General features: G+C 38.2%; 2 protein-coding genes across 2 annotated transcripts in view; both read right to left on the bottom strand.

Moving 5' to 3' along the window:
* Nucleotides 1-5,687: 5,687 nt before the first annotated feature.
* sp5a (Sp5 transcription factor a) lies at nt 5,688-8,251 on the bottom strand. The gene is made up of 2 exons (XM_035408660.1): nt 7,148-8,251; nt 5,688-6,719 (listed from the first exon to the last, which is right to left on the bottom strand). The coding sequence occupies exons 1-2, from the start codon at nt 7,196-7,198 to the stop codon at nt 5,688-5,690; spliced, it is 1,083 nt and encodes a 360-aa protein (XP_035264551.1). The 5' UTR covers nt 7,199-8,251.
* Nucleotides 8,252-10,347: 2,096 nt separating this feature from the next.
* The window catches only part of myo3b (myosin IIIB), a 358,080-nt gene continuing 349,392 nt past the window's right edge, over nt 10,348-19,035 (bottom strand). Inside the window, exon 28 of the mRNA XM_035410289.1 lies at nt 10,348-10,653. The gene's annotated coding sequence lies outside the window, so the exon portion shown is untranslated. The remainder of the gene's footprint in view (nt 10,654-19,035) is intronic.

The following is a 19,035-nucleotide window of genomic DNA, read 5'->3' as shown; positions in this document are numbered from 1 at the left end:
TTATAAATTTCTCGATTTATACTTATTTTTTTTAACCAATTCTAGTTTTTGATATGTGGCCGGCAGACTAATTCCTGGCTGTTTCCTTTTCTAATTTCTCTTTTCCATTGTTGTGGTAGGGCCGCAATAAGTTGATTGAATTTTTGTAATGGGCAGACATTTCCGTAAATGTTGATAAATTGTTTGTAAGTCATAATTTTACCTGACTTATTCACAATATCATTTATGAAGATAATGCCATTATCAAACATGTTTTTCCAAAAAAATAAACTTTCTATCTATCAATATATTAGAGTTTATTCATATGATTTGTTGTACAATTTGTTCTGTATTTTCTGGAGGATAAAACTGGAATTGTAGCCAGCTCTGTATAGCTTCTTTCAAAAAGGAGGACATCTTAAAAAGTATATCATCATTAATCAATGAGAAATGGGTAGTTTTTATCTGCAGAAAGGGAAAAAATCCCCTTTGGAACATTGGGTGGGCATCCTTTAGTAATCTACTAGAAAACCAGTTTGAATTTAAAAAAAGTTTCTGAATCAGGGAGGCTTTAAGTGAGAGATTCAAGGCCCTTAAATTGAACAGATTCAGACCTCCAGATTCATATTCATTGTAAATATACATACGGTTTACCTTATCTGGCTTATCATTCCATATAAATGTAAATATTTTCTGCTCATATAATTTTAAAAAATGGTTCACCTGGAGTGGGTAAGGCCATAAATAGATGGGTAAACTGGGATGCAACTAGAGAGTTAATTAGGGTAATCTTACCATAGATTGTCAAATGTTTCCCTTTCCATGGTTGCAAATTTTTATCTATTTTAGTAAGTTTATTGTTGAAGTTGATTACCGAGAGTTCATTCATATTTTTGGGGATGTGAATACCGAGTATGTCAACTGATCCATTCTTCCATTTTATTGCTAGATTACATGGTAAAATAAATTTTGTATCTTTCAGAGATCCAATTCTTAGTATTGTACATTTGTCATAGTTTGGCTTTAAGCCTGATAGATTAGAAAAGTGATCTAGGTCTTCAGTAAGACCTTGCAGGGATGAACGTTGTGGGCTCAGCAGAAAGCTTGTATCATCAGCATACATTGAGACCTTCGTATTTAAACCTTGAATTTCTAATCCTTTGATATTAATATTTGATCTTATCTTTATTGCAAGTATTTCAATTGCCATAATAAATAAGTATGGTGATAGAGGGCAGCCTTGTTTTACGCCCCTTGATAATGTAATATTCTCTAAAAAATAACCATTATTTATAACTTCTGGAGTCTGGATATTTTATTGCAGGCGGTCCTACAAGCGATACAAAAACTCTTTGCATTTGAATGGATCTCTATGGGAATTGGGGGGTGGGACTAGCTTCAGCTGTAAATTATGCTGATATAGTACGGAACACATTTGTTGGCTAAATGGCTTTAAGTCATCAAGGGTCCAAGGTATCAAATGAGCCTCAAACCACCCTGCTGCTGCCAGATATGCATTAGATACTACAAGCATTGTTTCTCCTGATTAATTTTCCTGTTGAACTCAATGGAAAAAATATTCATTCATTAGAACAAGCTTGATTTCTTGCTATTTTCTTGCTAGCTAACATGAGTAGGATTGCAAAAATCATTTATCATTTACAAACGTAATTAGCTACCAATGTTTTCTTGCAACATTAAATTTGTGTTTTGATTTATTATTTTAATATGTAACATATTAAATGTCCAATTTTCCCCAAATAGTTTCAGGCTAACCATTTGTTTTCTAGCTATGTTAAATTGTAAAATTGTTGTGGTTATGTTCAAAATCGTTCAAAATCAAAACACAACTTGCAAGAAAACATCGGTAGGTAGGTAACAAGCAAAGCTAGCCTTACAATCAAGGTTATTTGGTGCTTACAATCCTACTCAAGTTAGCTAGCAATGCGTTTATTACTTTCTAGCCAGCTTGCCAGGTTAAAATTAACTGTGGCAATTCCTTATGACAATGGATTATTTTCCACCACGTAAGTAATTCAGTTCATGTAGGCTAGACCTAACGTTGATACACACTCCTCTCTTGAGCGTCTATCAGCGATTATAGCCTAACTATCGAGATTCTAAGTAACTGTAGATAAAACTTTTTTGTACTCCACGTAGATCATAAACCCTTGAATATGAAAACGACTCATCGGTTGAGAAATGTAAACGTTATAGTGCTTTTTATCCAAAAAAACCGTCTTGCCTGGACCAATATGGCGGCCACGTTGACGTATCGCAGCAAGGGGCCGAAGCGGAAAATGCGGCGTCTATGTATATATGTCTATGGCCGAAGCGATCTCTGTTTATTTCTTAAACGCTGTACTTTGTGTGCACCGGCAGTTCAATTAATAATTCAGTTATCGCCATTTGCGTGTATGTTAGCTCCTTATGATGGTGTGTCTATGCTCGCCTCCTGTAATTCAGCTATGCTGATAGTGGCCTATAGCTTCCTTTATCCTTTATCGCCATCCTGTGGAACAAAGTGGTAATGCACTAATGTGACAAGTGAACTCTTTGAGAGAACTCGTTTGTAGTATTTCTATTATTTTCTTTCGCGTTTAGACCACACACATATGCAACTATTATATATGCAAACCTTAAACCAAGATTCATATGAGTAATTCCTATTGACAATAACCAAAGATCAGGTGTGCACTGTTATCTAAATAAATATTGCAAAGAAGATTCAGCTGTCCATTTCCTTCCTTGTGTCCTGACCGGCACCCCTCTGTGACACTACTACACCTAACCAGCAATGTCATACAGTCCTTCAACTCCATTTCACATGGCATGCAAAGGATATGCAACCAAATACAAAACATGACTCTTTTATTTGACATTATGCTAATTTGTCTAAAACACTAAAATGGGGGACTATGTATAAAAAGTGCTGTAATTACTACATGGTGAAACCAAAATGTATAAGTATACCCTTTAATAAAAGCTCTGAGTCTGCACTTTGACCACGTGTGAATTGTTTGATCACAAACAGAGAAAATAAAATATCAAATCAGAAAAAAGCAGAAAAATGCAGCTGGTTTTAATGTTGAGGCTGATCGGTGTATATGCTAAAACCTACATAAGTGATATTCAATATAAATTAAATAATATTCAATATTTTTGGAAATATTCTTACTGCAATGTGTTTTTTTTCATCCAAGACACATGTATTATGTCAAACAATAACAAATAATAATATTTTTTACTACCAGGTCTCAGGAGGACATATGAAAAGGACACACACGCACACAGACACACGTATGTATGCACACCTTTGTGTGTTCCATAAATGTAAAACTGGGTTTTTTCCTGACAAACATGAAACCTTGGCACTGGGAGTGTGCAGCACTGTCCCACATTTGCCCACAATTCTACATGTACTCTGGTCAGCCAAGATTATAGTTATGCAAAGTATCTGTGTATTATAGTTCAGTGATATCTGTGACCATGTTTTTCTCCTTTGCAATGAACATGCCACACTCCATGCCACTCAATTTTTTTACTTGGAGATTTTATATTTTACTCTTTGACCAATTTGACTGACCTTCAGCATGATTAATTATTGCCTACTATCCATGGCAAAAACATTAAAGAAAAAATGAAGAGGCACACAAGGCTACTAGATATTACAGATATTGTGACAAATAGGAATGTGTATTTGAATTATAAATATCCAACGGACATAATTCAACCTCATGGGGTGTATTAATTCTTTTGGGGCTAAGTTATATGATGCATGTCTGGTTTTATTTTAACTGATGATCCATAAACTGTCCATCATATTTAATACAAACTTCATGTCTCCGCAGGTATCAAATTTGCGGCAGGGAGGAAGGGTTCCAGTTGCCTAGAAATAGTCTAGTTAGCTAAACATAGTAATCTGTCATTTTCCAGGTGTCCATACAATGTGTACAAACGATTTAAGTAAACAGGAGTGCACCAAATTTGCCTCGTGAAAATACGTCCACAACCAGGAAAGACCCAAGTTGTTCACTGCTACTTTGATCGGTCATTGGAATTTTGCTCGCGCATTGCACAGCTGTTGGTAACATTCATCTCAAGCGCTCAGTGGTGGAACATCGTCCTCTGCAATCAATTGTATCTGCAGCCTGGACACTTCTGAATTTTATTTCTGAATCTTACATATTCAGAATTTTGTTTTTATCAATCACAAAAGCATTGAAATAGTCTGTAAGACTGGTGCCAACTCTATTTTTCACTTAAAATATTAAAGTAAAAGGTACACGTCAAAAACGGGTTTGACTCGATTCCAAGCATTATTCTACCATGGTTTTAATGTTTAATTACATTTTTATTGATATTGCTTAAACCGGAACAACAAGCGAAATTTCAAACGATATGGGGGTAATATTATTGGGAAGAGTCTGTATAAATGTAATGCATCATAACTGTAAAACGGCCAATAGATTTTTGTACACTGCTGCTAAGATTGCCATTTCAGGTTTGTTCAGGAGCAATTCAGTCCTCTACCGTGTATCAAAAGAGAAGACCAATTCGACAACCTTCGTGGGAAATATTGCTAAAAGGCAGTTTTTGAACGAGGTAAGTAAACATCTGTTCCGAAAGTAATTTTCGGATTTAATGCATTATTTTTTTATTTAGAATAAATCAAATCATGCATGATTTTAAGCTGGCATCTGTCCTTCAGAAATGAGTTTCCAACTAGGCCAAATTAATGTAACCGGGCTGCTTCTACTTTGGTTTCGATTAAATTTTGAACGTAATTAAAACGGGTAGGCCTAATGACTATTGACATGTCAAAACCGTTGGAAGCTAAATTTAATCATCTTGTCTGAGTAAATTAGCTAAATTAGAAGGATAGAAGAACAGTTACATTTATACTGACTCTACCTTAAGTATTACCGATTACACCTTTGAATACTACTATAACATTACAAACCTCAAAAAAGCCTACACTATTATAGCAGTTCAAGTACCCGGTAGCCTCCAGCCTCTCTCTCTCTCTCTCACTGGACCATCGGTCTCAACTTTTTCCAGGCAGGTAAGTCATCAAAACGTATGCAACTAGTAACAATTAACAGCTACAATTTTGAGAAATCCTATAGCCTATATGGTTTTATAGCCTATGTCTATTTCTGTCACAACTCGACTGCCAAACTATCCTTGTTGATCATTTTGCTTTCAAATCGCTTGAAGTTACTTTGCAACAGGCAACTCTTTTTCTTTCTCTTGCCAAAAAGATGAATTCATGAATTCTTTATTTTTCACACAAGTATTTGGAACTTATTTTCAAAAGCATGCTAAGATACCCCGCATGGAGCGAAAACGTTTCGGACACTTTCATTCAACAAAAGCTTTTAAATAACATTTACAAAAACGTTAATCTTCGACCGAAGACAATGATCGAAAAACAAGTTCTAAAACTTGTTTTACTGGACATAATACATAGCTACATGGGAGATCAGCTGATGAAACATTAAACTTTTGAAAAGCTCTGGTCGGCGAACAAAGATTTACATTTGAAATCGTATTTACACTTTACAAAAGCAACACCGTCCATTCCGGACAGTCATTGGAATGAGCGATTTTGTTCAGTTATTGGGAACTGTCAAACACGATCTTCCAAAAAAAGTCATATTCCAATTTTGCACTTTGTCATTGTTATTAGAAATATAGACAATAGTCTATTCACTAACGTGCGGTTTGCTCTTTTTGTTCTGATGCGTTTTGACATGTTTGGCCAGATGATCACTCCTCATGAACCTTTTGCAACACTCCGGGCAAACAAAGCGCTTTTCTCCTGTATGTGTCCTAAGGTGCCTCTGGAGTTCGTCGGACCGAGTGAAGCTCTTGCCACAAAACAGCCAGTTACATACGAACGGTCTCTCCCCTGAATGCCACCTTAAATGTGCTTTGAGATGGGAAGTTTTTCCATAAACTTTCCCACACCCGGGAATATGACAGACGTGTTGCTTCTTTTTTCCTGGCTCGTCATTGGAGCTGGAAGATTGGCAATTCGGACACCTACATCTCCGACACCTCCGGGCAGTGGCAAGGGGAGACTTCGTGTGAAGGAGGGCAGCTATTTGAGTCTGATATTGGGCAAATTCCGAATGACCCAGGACTAAGCTCCTCTGGAGAGGGAACCTATGCGAAGCAAGTGATGACGGATGATTGACGGGATTTCCTTGTTGAAGGCTCCACCACGGAATGTCCTCTACTGGATTTGGTGACAACTGCATTGGCTGCTGATGGATAAGGCCAGCGTGTCCAGGAACAAAACTTGTCATTGTAGGCGCAATTGCTGTCGTTGCGTATGTAACAGCGGGCACGTACGTGGGAGGGCAGCTGGATTGTAATGATTGCATGGAACTTGGTAGCATCTTCACTGGGGAGAAGTCGTACGGATATGAAGGCTCGGCTGGCGGGGTCAGAGGGAGTTCGTGGTGAGAATTAAAGGAGGACTGAATGTGTGCAGACAGCTGAGATTTGGGGGACAGCGCCAAAGAGGAATTTGTTGATAAAGCACATTGTGGGTTTCCTTCGTTACTCCAAGGGTGGAAAATTCGCGAAGGAGAACCGAGGGTGGTCTCATATGGGACTTGCAGAAAATCGGATGGATTTGATCCGTGGTAATGTCCAATCCTGTTACAAGTGGCCGCTAGAAGTGCTAGAGGAGAATTCTTGGTCTCCGGCGAGGAGTTTGGAGTACGATCCTGTAGGATTAGAAATGTCACATTAAGTAGCCTACACCGCGAAGTGTAGGCCTACATGAAAAAGGGATGAAATTATCGAATATATCGTTAATGATATTGCAGTTATTTTTGCGATAAAGTATGTTGGAAAGGTATCGATGAATGTAACGTTCGCAGGGGTAACAAAACATTAAAATTATCCTGAAAAAAAGAACTGTGTGCCAGGACATGCGTCTACAGAATATATCAGAAGTGAATTTAGATATGTACAGTAGGTTCGTTTGTATGGTTGCATATTGTTTAAGTGTGTACCAGTCCAATTGATAATGCAAACTAATTTTTGTAAGAAACTAAAAAATAACCTTCAGTTATATAATATTAAGATGATAAATGCTCTCATAGCGTATAGAAATTATCAGCAACATTCTCGGGAAAAGCAATGTACAAACCTGGAGAAAAGCCTGGAGTGCATCGTTTCGCAGTACTGCTACTGCTGCCATGGCCAACTTTTTTTTTTGTTTTGAAAAAAAAAAAAAAAAAAGACTTAAACAATTTCAGAGAAACGTAAAATAACCAAAAGTGTCTTCATGTAATCGTCTCTCCCTTCTCTCCCTTCTGCGCTCCGTCTTCTCCAGATATCCTTGGACTATCTGAAGAGTGAGGGATCACTTCTTAGAATTTGATAAGGACTTTGGTGGGCCGCCAGCCAGTCAGAAATAAGATTTATTACTTTGAAGTTTGCCGCTGCCCAATCATCAAAGAATAGCGGCTCTTTGAGAAGGGAAAGCAAATCCTTTGAATCCACAAAGCTCCTATGGTGTGTTTGTTGGTCTGGATAAAAGAACTGATTATTAGGGGGATGGGAAGGGAGGAGATAAAGGCGGGACAATTAATGAAGTAATAACTATGTGGGAAATGTATATACACAAATAATTGGATTTTCTTGATCAAAGACCCCCATGCCGCCTGGAGACCCCGGTATTCGGTGCTCTAGTCATCTGATCCCCTTTTTTGTAATTAAGGATTTGTAGCAGAGCCTTATGCAACAATGTGACATTGTTATCTATGGAAATCATCTACTATGTCGCTGCTGGATAATTTAAAGCAACAAGGAGTATTTGGTGAAACAATAAAAAGTGACTCAACATGAAGTTCACCGTTTCGCACTGCGTAAATTTTGTACTGTATAAGGCTTTGTGCATCTGTCAATATATAGAAACAAAACACATATGGAACAGTTCCTGTTGGGCTCATACCGTCTGAGACTTATAATGCATATGGAATAGTGAATATGCAAATTAACACTATTTTTTATTCTGCTTAAGTGTTACAGCCCGAGTTGTGAACTAACTCTTTTAATGATGCCTTTGATCTAATGACTGTGTACTTTCCCGTCTGTAGTCACCATTAGAGCCATTCAGCTGTAAATCAGATCTTAAAATGAAATACAGCTTTAAGAACAAGTTAATAAGTTCCATTTTACATTAACAATTTTTCCTTTGGTTTGTATTTTTGATTAATTAAAGTAGTTGAATATCGTCAAATATTATTTTCCTATATCACAAACATAACTCACGGAAAGGAAGCGTAAATCCACAAACTTGATTGAGAGACGCTCTATATGTGGACACCTGTCACAGGTCACATTCGGTTAAAAATATTTACTGTTCGAACTTGACGGCTCTGTTATAAAAGATGACGCCAAAGCAAAAGCCTGGAGAGGGAGGAGTTCCTTCCTATCTTCAAAAAAGTGGAAACAGTTTTCAAATTATTCGCCTGCTGAACAGCCCTAAACCACACTCCTCCCTCTGGACAACTAAATCTCATCGAATTAAGACGCTGCAGGAAAACAGAATCCTATATATTCACACGCGTACACGTAAAATGTATTTAGTTGGAAACTTTACAGGCGAAGCATGCTTCTTTAACATGACAATCTTATCTACAATTTTAACAAGATACAATACACTTGATAAAACTCCAAACTATTGTTTCTGAGGATTAACCAAAACTTCAAAGTTGACAAAAAACACTAATTCTTAACAATAGTTAGGTTCAATTGTATTACGACTACAGTCTTAAATACCAACACAGATCTTTATTTGGCTTTCCTGTTGAAACAATCGCTGTCCTCTGAAGCCGTTGGAGCTGCAGATTTTAGAGACCGGTTGCTTTGAAGGGATTAGTGTGTCAAGTTCTCTCCCACGGCTCCACACAGAGTCAGGGAGAAGGGGAATTCCTGCAGAGCTACGCGGTCACTAAACTTCAAAATAGATTTTGAAAAATTCTATTTGTGGAAATACGTACCTGCTTTTAATTTCAGTGGCAACTGTAACCGAAACAACGTTCTGTTACAAATTACGCAGTGGCTATATATTCAGAAGAACATCCAGGTGATAATTTATGTGACAAGATACAGCTTTTTTTCCAATTGTGGAAAGACTCATGCGGAGTTATATGTAGGCTGCAATGAATAAATAGCTTCTATGAGATTATTTGGTATGTCCTGTGTGAAAAATAAGAACACGTTTCTGTAGTATCTGTCAGTTGGGTTAAGGGTAGCACCGGGCAAACACTTTAAGCATCGCCTAACTTAAGTATTGTATCTTACTGAACTTGTGTTTAGTAGTTGTCTATGACCATGAAATGCACTTTTTGTACGTCGCTTTGGATAAAAGCGTCTGCCAAATATAATGTAATAGCTAACGCAGTGGTTCCCAAACTCAGTTCGGAGGTCCCCTATGTATACTGGATTTTGTTCCAAACCACAGTTACAATCCCATCATTTTAACAAGCTGTTCATTTTTCTAAAGGTTCTTTTTTACAGTGATTATTTAGTCTCTTCAGACACATTATAACATTTCCATGTTCAATCCTACATTAAAAAAAAATCAAACTAATTAACAAAGTGCAGGGTTGGCATGTTATCATTTGCTTTGTCTTTGAATTCTTCATTATCTTCCAGATGGTCAGCTTTAGTGGTCAAGTGTCGACACTTTCATCACTTAGGAGCCTATTGATTTACCTCAGTCTTTAATTTTATCAGTTAAAAATAATTAACCTCTTTTTATGCAATTGTTTGCAATATAGCACAATAAACACAATGTGAACGTGGGAATTTTTTTCGGCATGGCATGCATAGCTATTTCTGATATAATGTGGAAAATACCTAATTAAGAATATTTAACAGGTTATTAAAATTCTGGGATTGCAATTACAGTTGGAACAAAAACCAATATACATTAGGCCCCCCGGGATTGAGTTTGAGTACCATTGGCCTAATGAGATTACATTGGTTAAAGTATAATTTTCCCACATTTTGGGTACAGTATCAGTTCTTGCCATCAAGTAAATCCAACACAATGACCAGTTTACGGACAAGGCTGCTGTGCAGCTATAACATTCTGTCAATTTTTGACACATAAAATATAGAACAGTATTTGGTTTATATACTGTGCCTTGCCATGTTAATATATAAATAGGAGCAATGCTTGAGATTCAATTTGCATAGTCTGACAAACTTCAGACACAACACATCCTATCTATTTTGCTGAAGTTTCAGTAACTGTGAAAATAGACAGCCATGAAATGGAAAGGAACACATTTGCATTAAACAGGTAAATTATTTATTACCACAAGACTTCCCAGGAAAAACCTAAATATACACTTCTACAACAATGAAAAAAATGTTTTTATTACGTATGTTTCACATTGTGTCAAATACTAATCTTTTAATTCTTTGCACAAATTCTATTAGCGACATTGTGTTTTTAAACAAAATTAACTGCATAATCCCTTTCACAAACTAACTTTACTTAACTAACTTTTCTGCATAATCTCAGCCATGAACGAACTATAATGTAAACCAGAATTCCTTTATTGTTGGAAACAGGCATGTGGGCCTATTCAAAAATCTCTTCCTTTTCTGGTAGACATAGGCTTCAGAGAACGCAACCTGTAAAACAAGGGTATAATGTAAGGTGACTAAAGTGCATAAAGCAACAAATCTGTTTATCCATCCATGAATAAATCCACAGAAAGTATTGTCTGTGAATATATCTGCTGAGGCTCAACAAGGAAATGGTGATCTCACAACATAAAAAAATAACAAGCCAAAATAAAAATAATTAGACACTGAAATATACATTTCTTCCTACAACCTGTTTAAAAGAAAATTCTCTATGCACACTAAATATATTTTTTGTCACATTTCATGTGAGTTATACTGAACAAAAGTATAAATCAATTTTTAAAATCTGGTTTAAGAATAGAATTACATTGTCCTTCTCCAGGGACAAGTCATTAAATAGTTTATTGTGTTTTAAGAATGAAAAACAATTAACATACAAAACATAAACTTCAATACGTTTCTAAAATTCAATCCACTTATATTAAAATTCTATTCTTTGGGCCAAGAGAAGAGAGAGTGCAGGCTCCACATCTGTCTTGCACTAGAGGAGGCAAGGAAGGAGGAAGAGGAAGAGAGAGAAAAAAGAAAGAGAGAGAGAAAGAGACAGAGAGAGAGACATGCTGGAGGCTACTGGGTACTTGAACTGCTATAATAGTGTCTCGTATGAGAACAACATCTGTGAATTTCCTCAGTGATCTACAACAAAGTATAACTCAGAGCAGTCATTCTGCAGACCTTTGAAGTTGCACTCCAGCAGAAAGCTGCCATTGTTCACAGCCCCCAACACAGAAGAACTGAAACTTTGGTCTCACTAATTTTCAATGTTTTCCTGCAACTTGATACTAGTTTTCTAGGCTTCTTTTTTCTTCGTACCTTTGAGGCTGAACGAGACTGCGTATTTAAGATCGGAGAACAATCACTGTGCTGAATTGCCTGGGGTCAACCATGGAGTGGATAGGTCATTTCACCTTAATCCAGTCCACACTGTGCGTGGCAGCTGAACCTTTATAGGCTGAATTTTCCTCCGGCCCTAATAACTATGCAGGTCAAATCCTGCAAAATATTTATTCTTAGCATAGCTACACTGTATTGTACTACATCAGGCAGAGCATACTGAAAAATACAAAAAATACACTGTAAAACCTCACAGAAACAGTACGGTCCTACTGTTTTGGGAAATATTCATAAACAGACATTGGCATAAGCCAGGGGGCAGAATAATACATTTCAGAATTTTGTTTTTATTTAACAGAACCAATCCCTGATCTTAGCTGTATCTCCATGCAGCATCTTTTTGGTGATTAATGGATCATAACATTTGTGCATTTCTTCGATTTCACAGTTGTGTATGGTGATGCGGTCACACAAAATGGGGCAGACTTATCCTCTTCTTGAGCTCGAAATGTCTATTTGCCATTGTTACTCACTCAGGACAAAGGACTCTTCTCGCTATATAATAGGTCTTTGGGTGGAACAAAGCTCTTGTCATATCAAAGGCTTGTTCCCTGCCAGGATGTGAAATAGAAAGCAAAGAAAGAGACCTTGTCTCTGTTACAGAGCAGAGCAGCAGAGGACACAGTACAGGCTCTGTGAGATCTGCCTGATGCCCTGAAACATGCGCTTCATGATGATGCTTCAGCAACAACTTGTTCTCCAAACTAACACCATTTGATTGCTGAGATGTTAGAAGCAGATTCTTCATTTAAATGTATGCTGGTAAATACAAACAGAAGTATGCTTTTTAGATTTAAATATCAATGCAAGTCCCTGTTTTTAAATATCAATGCAAGCTTATTGTCTTATTTTTTCTGTGATTGTGAATCATTACAGGTCATATCTGTCACAAAGCCTTCTTCATAATTTCATGACCTCATATCTGGAATACTCTATCTTAATTAGATTATGTTCAAAAACAGCGTATTTTTATCTTTACTAATACTACTTGAACACCATTACCAAGACCATCAGGGGAGAAGCCAGATTTGAAACTGCATTTGCAGAAGGCTAACAGAAAAGTTGCATGTCAGGACATGCATTTCTGTGTGTTCATATTGACCTTTTAGTAGCAACATAGCTGGAAATGTTATATTTTATGTCATGTTTAAAATCAGAGTACCAAGTAATCTGAATGATCCAGAGAATACAGTTTCAAATTTTCTGCATGTTTATCTCCGCTTACTGGAAGGCAGTTTTGTAAAGCAATAGGTGACTATTTTCAATTGCCTCTTGGCTATGGTAGAAAGACAGGTTTCTTTTTGTTTTTCATCCTGAAATAAGACCTCGGTTCTTCTCACACTGTTAACCACCCAGCATTTATTCAAAGGCAGCTGGTCTCACCATCTGGGCCAGCGGCACTGAGGCCAAACTAAACAGGTTACACCTTTTGCCATGCCAAGTCTTCCAGCACCCCATCCTGTCCACACACTGCAAGGGGCTAATCATAATTTCACGCTCTGATTTCCACCGATCTACATTCCAACAGCAAAGAGAAACAAGCAAAGTAAATCATGAAATAAATGGTTCTTCTATGGACTCTGTCTTCCAAGTTTTTCTGGTGATATTATTCTTCTCAACCGTACTGCTCATTATTATATGACTTAAGCCGCGTTTCCACCGCAGAAACTATACCCCGGAACTAGGAACCTTTTGAGGAACTCAGTGCGTTTCCACCGCAGGAACTAGGGTCTAAATTTAGTTCCGGGGGCTTTGTTTTACCCCCCAAAAGGGTCCTGCTCGGGGGGTAGTACTTTCCGAAAGTACAGGAACCTTTTGGGTGGAGCTTGCAGCGCTGAACATTTCTGATTGGTCGAGTACTCGCAGCATTTTTTTGTGTCTATTTTCAGGCGCCATGTTTGAAAATATGCAGGCGCAAACCAATTAAGTTCATAATAACTTCAAATCAAACTTGTATGTTATGCGGCGCAGTAGCCTACTTTTGGTTATAGCCTGCCAACGTCTTGGAATTATAACGTGTGCTCTTCTGTTCTTTTCTTGCTTTAGTAGGCTATTCGTTTTATAAAATGCTAAGCATTCGTGCTGGGACAGCATATTACGTACTAAAACATTCAAACGGATTAATTTGGTTGCTGAATATTTTCTTCCGGATTTTCTTTGTTAGCCCGTTGTAATTGACTCAAAACGTTTGATACAGTTATGTGAGGTATGCGGTAGTTCTGCGTAATTCACATTGGTGATAAAAGCAAACTGGAAATCACCTTCCGCACTTTTTGTCAGGGTAAAATAACAGGTTAATTCTAGTAATCGTACCTTTATCTTTTTCAGACTGCCGTAATTTTACTCTGCCACTCTTCAATTCCACAAAAAGACCAGGAAGACTATGGACTTATTTATGGTGCATGGTTCGCATCTGGAGGGCACACTTCGGTGCTCGGCTAGCAGTAACTTCGAAGGAAAACAAACGGTGGCTCTACCACTACTAATTTAAATTTTCACGCCGAGTTTTCGTTCTATTCTTGTCATTTTGCGATTAGCCTATATAGAATTGACGATGAGAAAGTAATCAAACAGCAAATTGTTTACAACGTGTGCATGTTTTCTGCTGTTGTTGCCAGTTATATTGGAAATGTGAATGCATTCTGTCGCTTCGGATGTCAAGACATGAAAGCGAATGTTCGCATAAAAGCATAATGAATGTGTTTGAGAGGATATATAAAACAGTTACAATCTGACTATTGGTCTGTTATATCCTATTTGTTGCATAACGGTCCAAGTTCAACTACCAACGACAGTTTTGCTTGACAACGGTAAAATATGGCCAAACGGCTGCAGAAGAATATTTCAATTCCATGTGATTAAATCGATAAAAATCAATAAATACAAAAGTAACCATATATAGTCATTGTTGGCAACCCGTTGTATATAAGTGGAATAAACCCCTCCGGGCTGTCCCGGTTATTAGAAAATAATGTAGGCTACTTCGGTGGTAGTATGGGGTTACAGAAGAAATCATATGACAGATGGACCGACGACAACGTCGCTTTTTCATACGTCAGTGGGCTAATTTGCCTAATCTTCGCGGGACTTTAGACCCCGGTGGAAACGCAGACAACCATTGGCTGAAGGAACCTTTTAGTTCCTGGTAAAGTAGTTCCTGGGACTGAAAGTTCCGGGTAATTTTGGTGGAAACGCGGCTTTAGTAACCACACGCAGGCTAATGCCTCCCTCCATACACTAGGATCAATAATACCAGGGAGAATCCCTCATTTATTATCAAGATTAGGCCAGGGGAAAAAACTTTTTCAAGAAAGGTACTCTTTTAGAAGTTCATAGTCTTTTATATTCTACCTGTATGTGGTTTGTGCTAATGCAAATTTGGCCAATTCAATTGCGCAAAGAATGGCTGAGCCTCCAACAAACTGCAGGTGTGAGGAAGGTGTGAAACAAAAGCCACTGTAACCCTAATGGCATCCCCTCATCATTAAAAGCTCTTTGATGTGCACATTCAACATTCCCTCCCGTTCACTCACTCTCTCCCTTTCAACTAAGTTCTTTGTTAAAGCACTGTTTCTTAAGTGAAGGTTTTCTGCACTTATCATTTCTGGTATCTGTATGACATTTAAAACAGTCTGGTTTCACTTGAGTCAATTGTAAGACTGCAAAGTGCATCACAATACCAAGCTTGTGAACTTACTGAAGAACTGCTTTGTTTATATAAAAAAAAACCTAAAAATGGGAAGCATCAACAGACATTAAGGACAAGATGACAAAACTAACAAGTGAGAAGACTGTCATTAAGCATCTACACGCAATTGAAAATCAATGTTTCATTGTTGCTGCATGATTTACATACAATGACTAAACTCAATGTTGAAATTCTACAAACCAACCAAAAATGTGTGTATTTCAAAATCACATTACCTGCATTAAACCAGACTGAGTCTAAAAGGACTGCTACAGAAACAGCACAATTCAAACACTCCCTTTGAACTCCAAGGATATAGAAACAGGACAATGTTAGTCTATTTGTATTTGCTCTTTGAAGTCCAACATCACTTTTAGAAGCAAGCACATTCCAAAAAACCCACATTTTATCATTTGTAAAAGCTGTAGGAAGAACTGGAAAGGATGAAACATACCTTTCACTACAAAACATTTCAGCAGCACATACTTTTTATTAAAATGGGCAGTTTCCAGAGCAAACAGTTTCAAATGATAGGCTTACAATATCTGGTGAGTAATATGAACCATATTAAAAGAATGTTCTTTTGCACCAGATGCGAATGCAATGTGGAAAATTAACAAAGGGGTGTGGGGTTTTATGAAGAGTTATTAAAGAGAACAGGTGTCAGACCTCTTTTGTTTGCTCATTGCGTAACCAGCACTAAGGAAGTCCTCAGTTGTTTCTCACTAGAGATCAAGGCCACTCCTACACTATGTATGCTCTACAAGCTCATCCTCTGGAGACAGGTACTGAGTCACTCTATTCTGTGAGTGATATTGTACAGTAATCCAGCTCTACCTTATTAACCACAAGTCTTAATGACATATGGAGCCCAACTTCCCTCATGTTCCCCACACAGGTAGTTGATTCTGGAACTTAATTTGGCACAAAGAAACAGGGAATATGGATACAAATTCTGACTGCACCTTATGCCACCAGTGCTTTCTGTTTGTTATTAGTATAGCTGGTGAGCTTAATGGGATTTGCTCTGCAAAGCAAATGGATCGCTGCAATTTGCAGAAACAACTGGAATCCAGGCACCGAAACGTGGATTTGCGGTTGTTATTTTGTGTCAGGTATGTTGGATTTTTGGGTAAAATCATACCTTAAGTTATGCACTGTATTGACTACTCATTAATTAAATATTTAGCATCTTTCATTTATATTATGTGCAACTGTAAAGTTTTTCTCAGCATTTATTAAAAAACATCCATAATGATGAGCCTTGTGTTCTGCAAACAAACGGGGGATGGTTAGATAATTTATATGCTTGGCTAGCTAACACTAAGGTATGATTTTACCCAAAAATACAACATACCTGACACAAAATAACAACCACAAATCCACGTTTTGGTGCCTGGATTCCAGTTGTTTCTGCAAATTGCAGCGATCCATTTGCTTCTCTTTTCTTTAGCTTTCGGCAGTCTGTAAAAAGATTTCTTGTTGAATGTCTATGGACCATTGGTTCTTTGGTAAGTTGTAAGGATCACTGTCGAGTCCACCTGCCTTTAATTTAAGCAGATAATCGTTTGTTTTACTCCCGGTTTTGCAGTTTCCTCTACTAAAGGTAGCCATGTCGCAGCATGCTTTGCCACTCAGTCCGACTGAGGGGGCGTATTCCAGTGGGAAAGTGACGTCAATGCTCTATAACTAGCCGGCCTGGTGAAAAGTCATGGTAGAATAGAATGTAACAGAAATGTAATTTTAAATGTAATCTATCACAGCAATTGAAATGGGTTGTACAGGTTATTGTTGAGGTAATAAACTAACTGGTATCGTAGAAGTCCAAATTGTGTAATGCAGTATAGTGCAGTTTAGAAGGTCCAGATGATACAACTATGTGGTAGTGAGGTGTGCTTCATTTTAAGACCAACCCACCCACAAGGGCACCACGTCATTTGCTATTTTAACAGCATAGGCGATGGACAGGAATATGAGAACTGCTTCTGTCTGGGAAAATGAGAATTGCATGTCTGAAACAAGCAAAGACACTTGCATTTGGGTTACAGCCACGTTGCCAAGATACATCCTTAAATTAGTTACGCCTATATCTGTTAAATGAGGTTAATATTGTTTTGTAGCCCCAAGAAAAAAACAAGTATACTTAATTGCATCAATAGTGTACTTGACGTAGTTAAAGAAGACTACAAGTATATTTTTCATTTCATGTATTTTATTAAAATATGCATAAAATATACTTAATTTTTGCTTACAAAAAAATGTTCACTTGTTGCATGCTTAAATATACAGTATCACTGAGGTTAAGAACTGTTGCCTCACAGGAAAAGAGTAGTTCCAGGGTCAAGTCCTGGCCCAGGTCTCTGCTGCCCCTTTTCCACCAAGGCATTTCGAGGGCCGGTTCGGAGCCGGTGCCTAATCGCGAACCAGTTGTTCCGTTTTCAACAGCAAAAGAACCGGCTCACGGCCAGGAAAACTGGTTCCAAAGCGGCACAAACGGCTGGTCTAGAACCAAGAACCGCTTACTTCAGGGGCTGGGGGCAGGATTATCGTGACCGACCAAGACCAACTAAAACTTACGATGTTGCTGGGAAAGCGACCCGTGGAAAAGCAAATCGGTTCTTAGAAGGTTCGCAAGTTGAACCAACTGCGAACCGGCACTAGCACCAGCCCAGAACCAGAACTAGGTTCGCGTTGGTGGAAAAGAGGTATGCATGGAGCTTGCGTGTTCTCCCTGGCTCATGTGGGTTTTCTGTGGTTTTCTCCCACATCCAAGGACATGGATTTCAGATTAGATGTACTTCTGCCATTGCCGATGACCAAGGCACTGGCCTCGTAGCCAATGCTTTTTAAAAGTACACCAAAGTGTACTTAAAGTGTATTAGTTTAGGACACCAGAATAAAAGCAAAATGTACATAAGTGTCATCAAATAAATATTACAGTCTAAATCTTTAAAGTGCATTTTAGTTGCGTTCTACCTCAAAGGAAGTACCACCCAAGTACAGTGCCATGAAAAAGTATTTACCCTTTTCCTGATTCTCTCTATTATTGCATATTTGTTACATGACCCGTGGCTTCAAAATTACATTGCAGTTGGGGTCTCAAATTGATCAGGCTCACGTCCCCTTTTTCACCTGTGGCAGCCCGCCGGCGGAGGTCCGGGGGCTGGTCATTGAGAGCCGATACATCAGAGCAAGCTGGCTACACCCACAAGCCTTATTTGGAGTTCTGGCAGCAACGAGAAGCACCTGTATGCCCTTGGTTATCTGAGGGCTCACGTTATAAAAAGGAACCATGGACTTTAATCGTGGTTGTGAGAATTGTGATTATCGTTTTGACCTGGACTGAGAACCTGTTTTGTGTATCGACCCCTTTTGTTGTGAGAACCTGAATTGGCTTTGAACTTCTGGATTGCAGAATTTTGGCCATGAGAACGGATTACGGACTTTTTTTTGATTGCCTGATTCCCCTCCCCGCTGTTTGTAAGTTTCCCTAAATAAAATACGATTGCTCCTATCTATCTTTGTTTGTTGTTTCGAACTTGGCTGCGTTGTAACGCCAACATCCATGTTCCTGCTACATTTGGTGGAGAATGCAGGCAGCGCCTAGCGCTTCAGCCGAAGTTAAATAACGAAACAGATACAGAGAGAACCATGGAGGCAATTATCAAACAACTAGTTGAAGCCAACCTAGCACAGCAGGCTATGCATAGAGAACTGCTCAATGAACAACGCCAGCAGACCGCACTATTACGTGCGGAACTCGGTCAGCTGACATCAGCCCAAGC

This window comes from Anguilla anguilla, chromosome 3 (genome assembly GCF_013347855.1).
Source record: "Anguilla anguilla isolate fAngAng1 chromosome 3, fAngAng1.pri, whole genome shotgun sequence".
Classification (NCBI taxonomy): domain Eukaryota; kingdom Metazoa; phylum Chordata; class Actinopteri; order Anguilliformes; family Anguillidae; genus Anguilla; species Anguilla anguilla.
The sequence above is the reverse complement of the archived record's forward strand: the minus strand, read 5'-3'. Positions and strand labels throughout refer to the sequence as shown.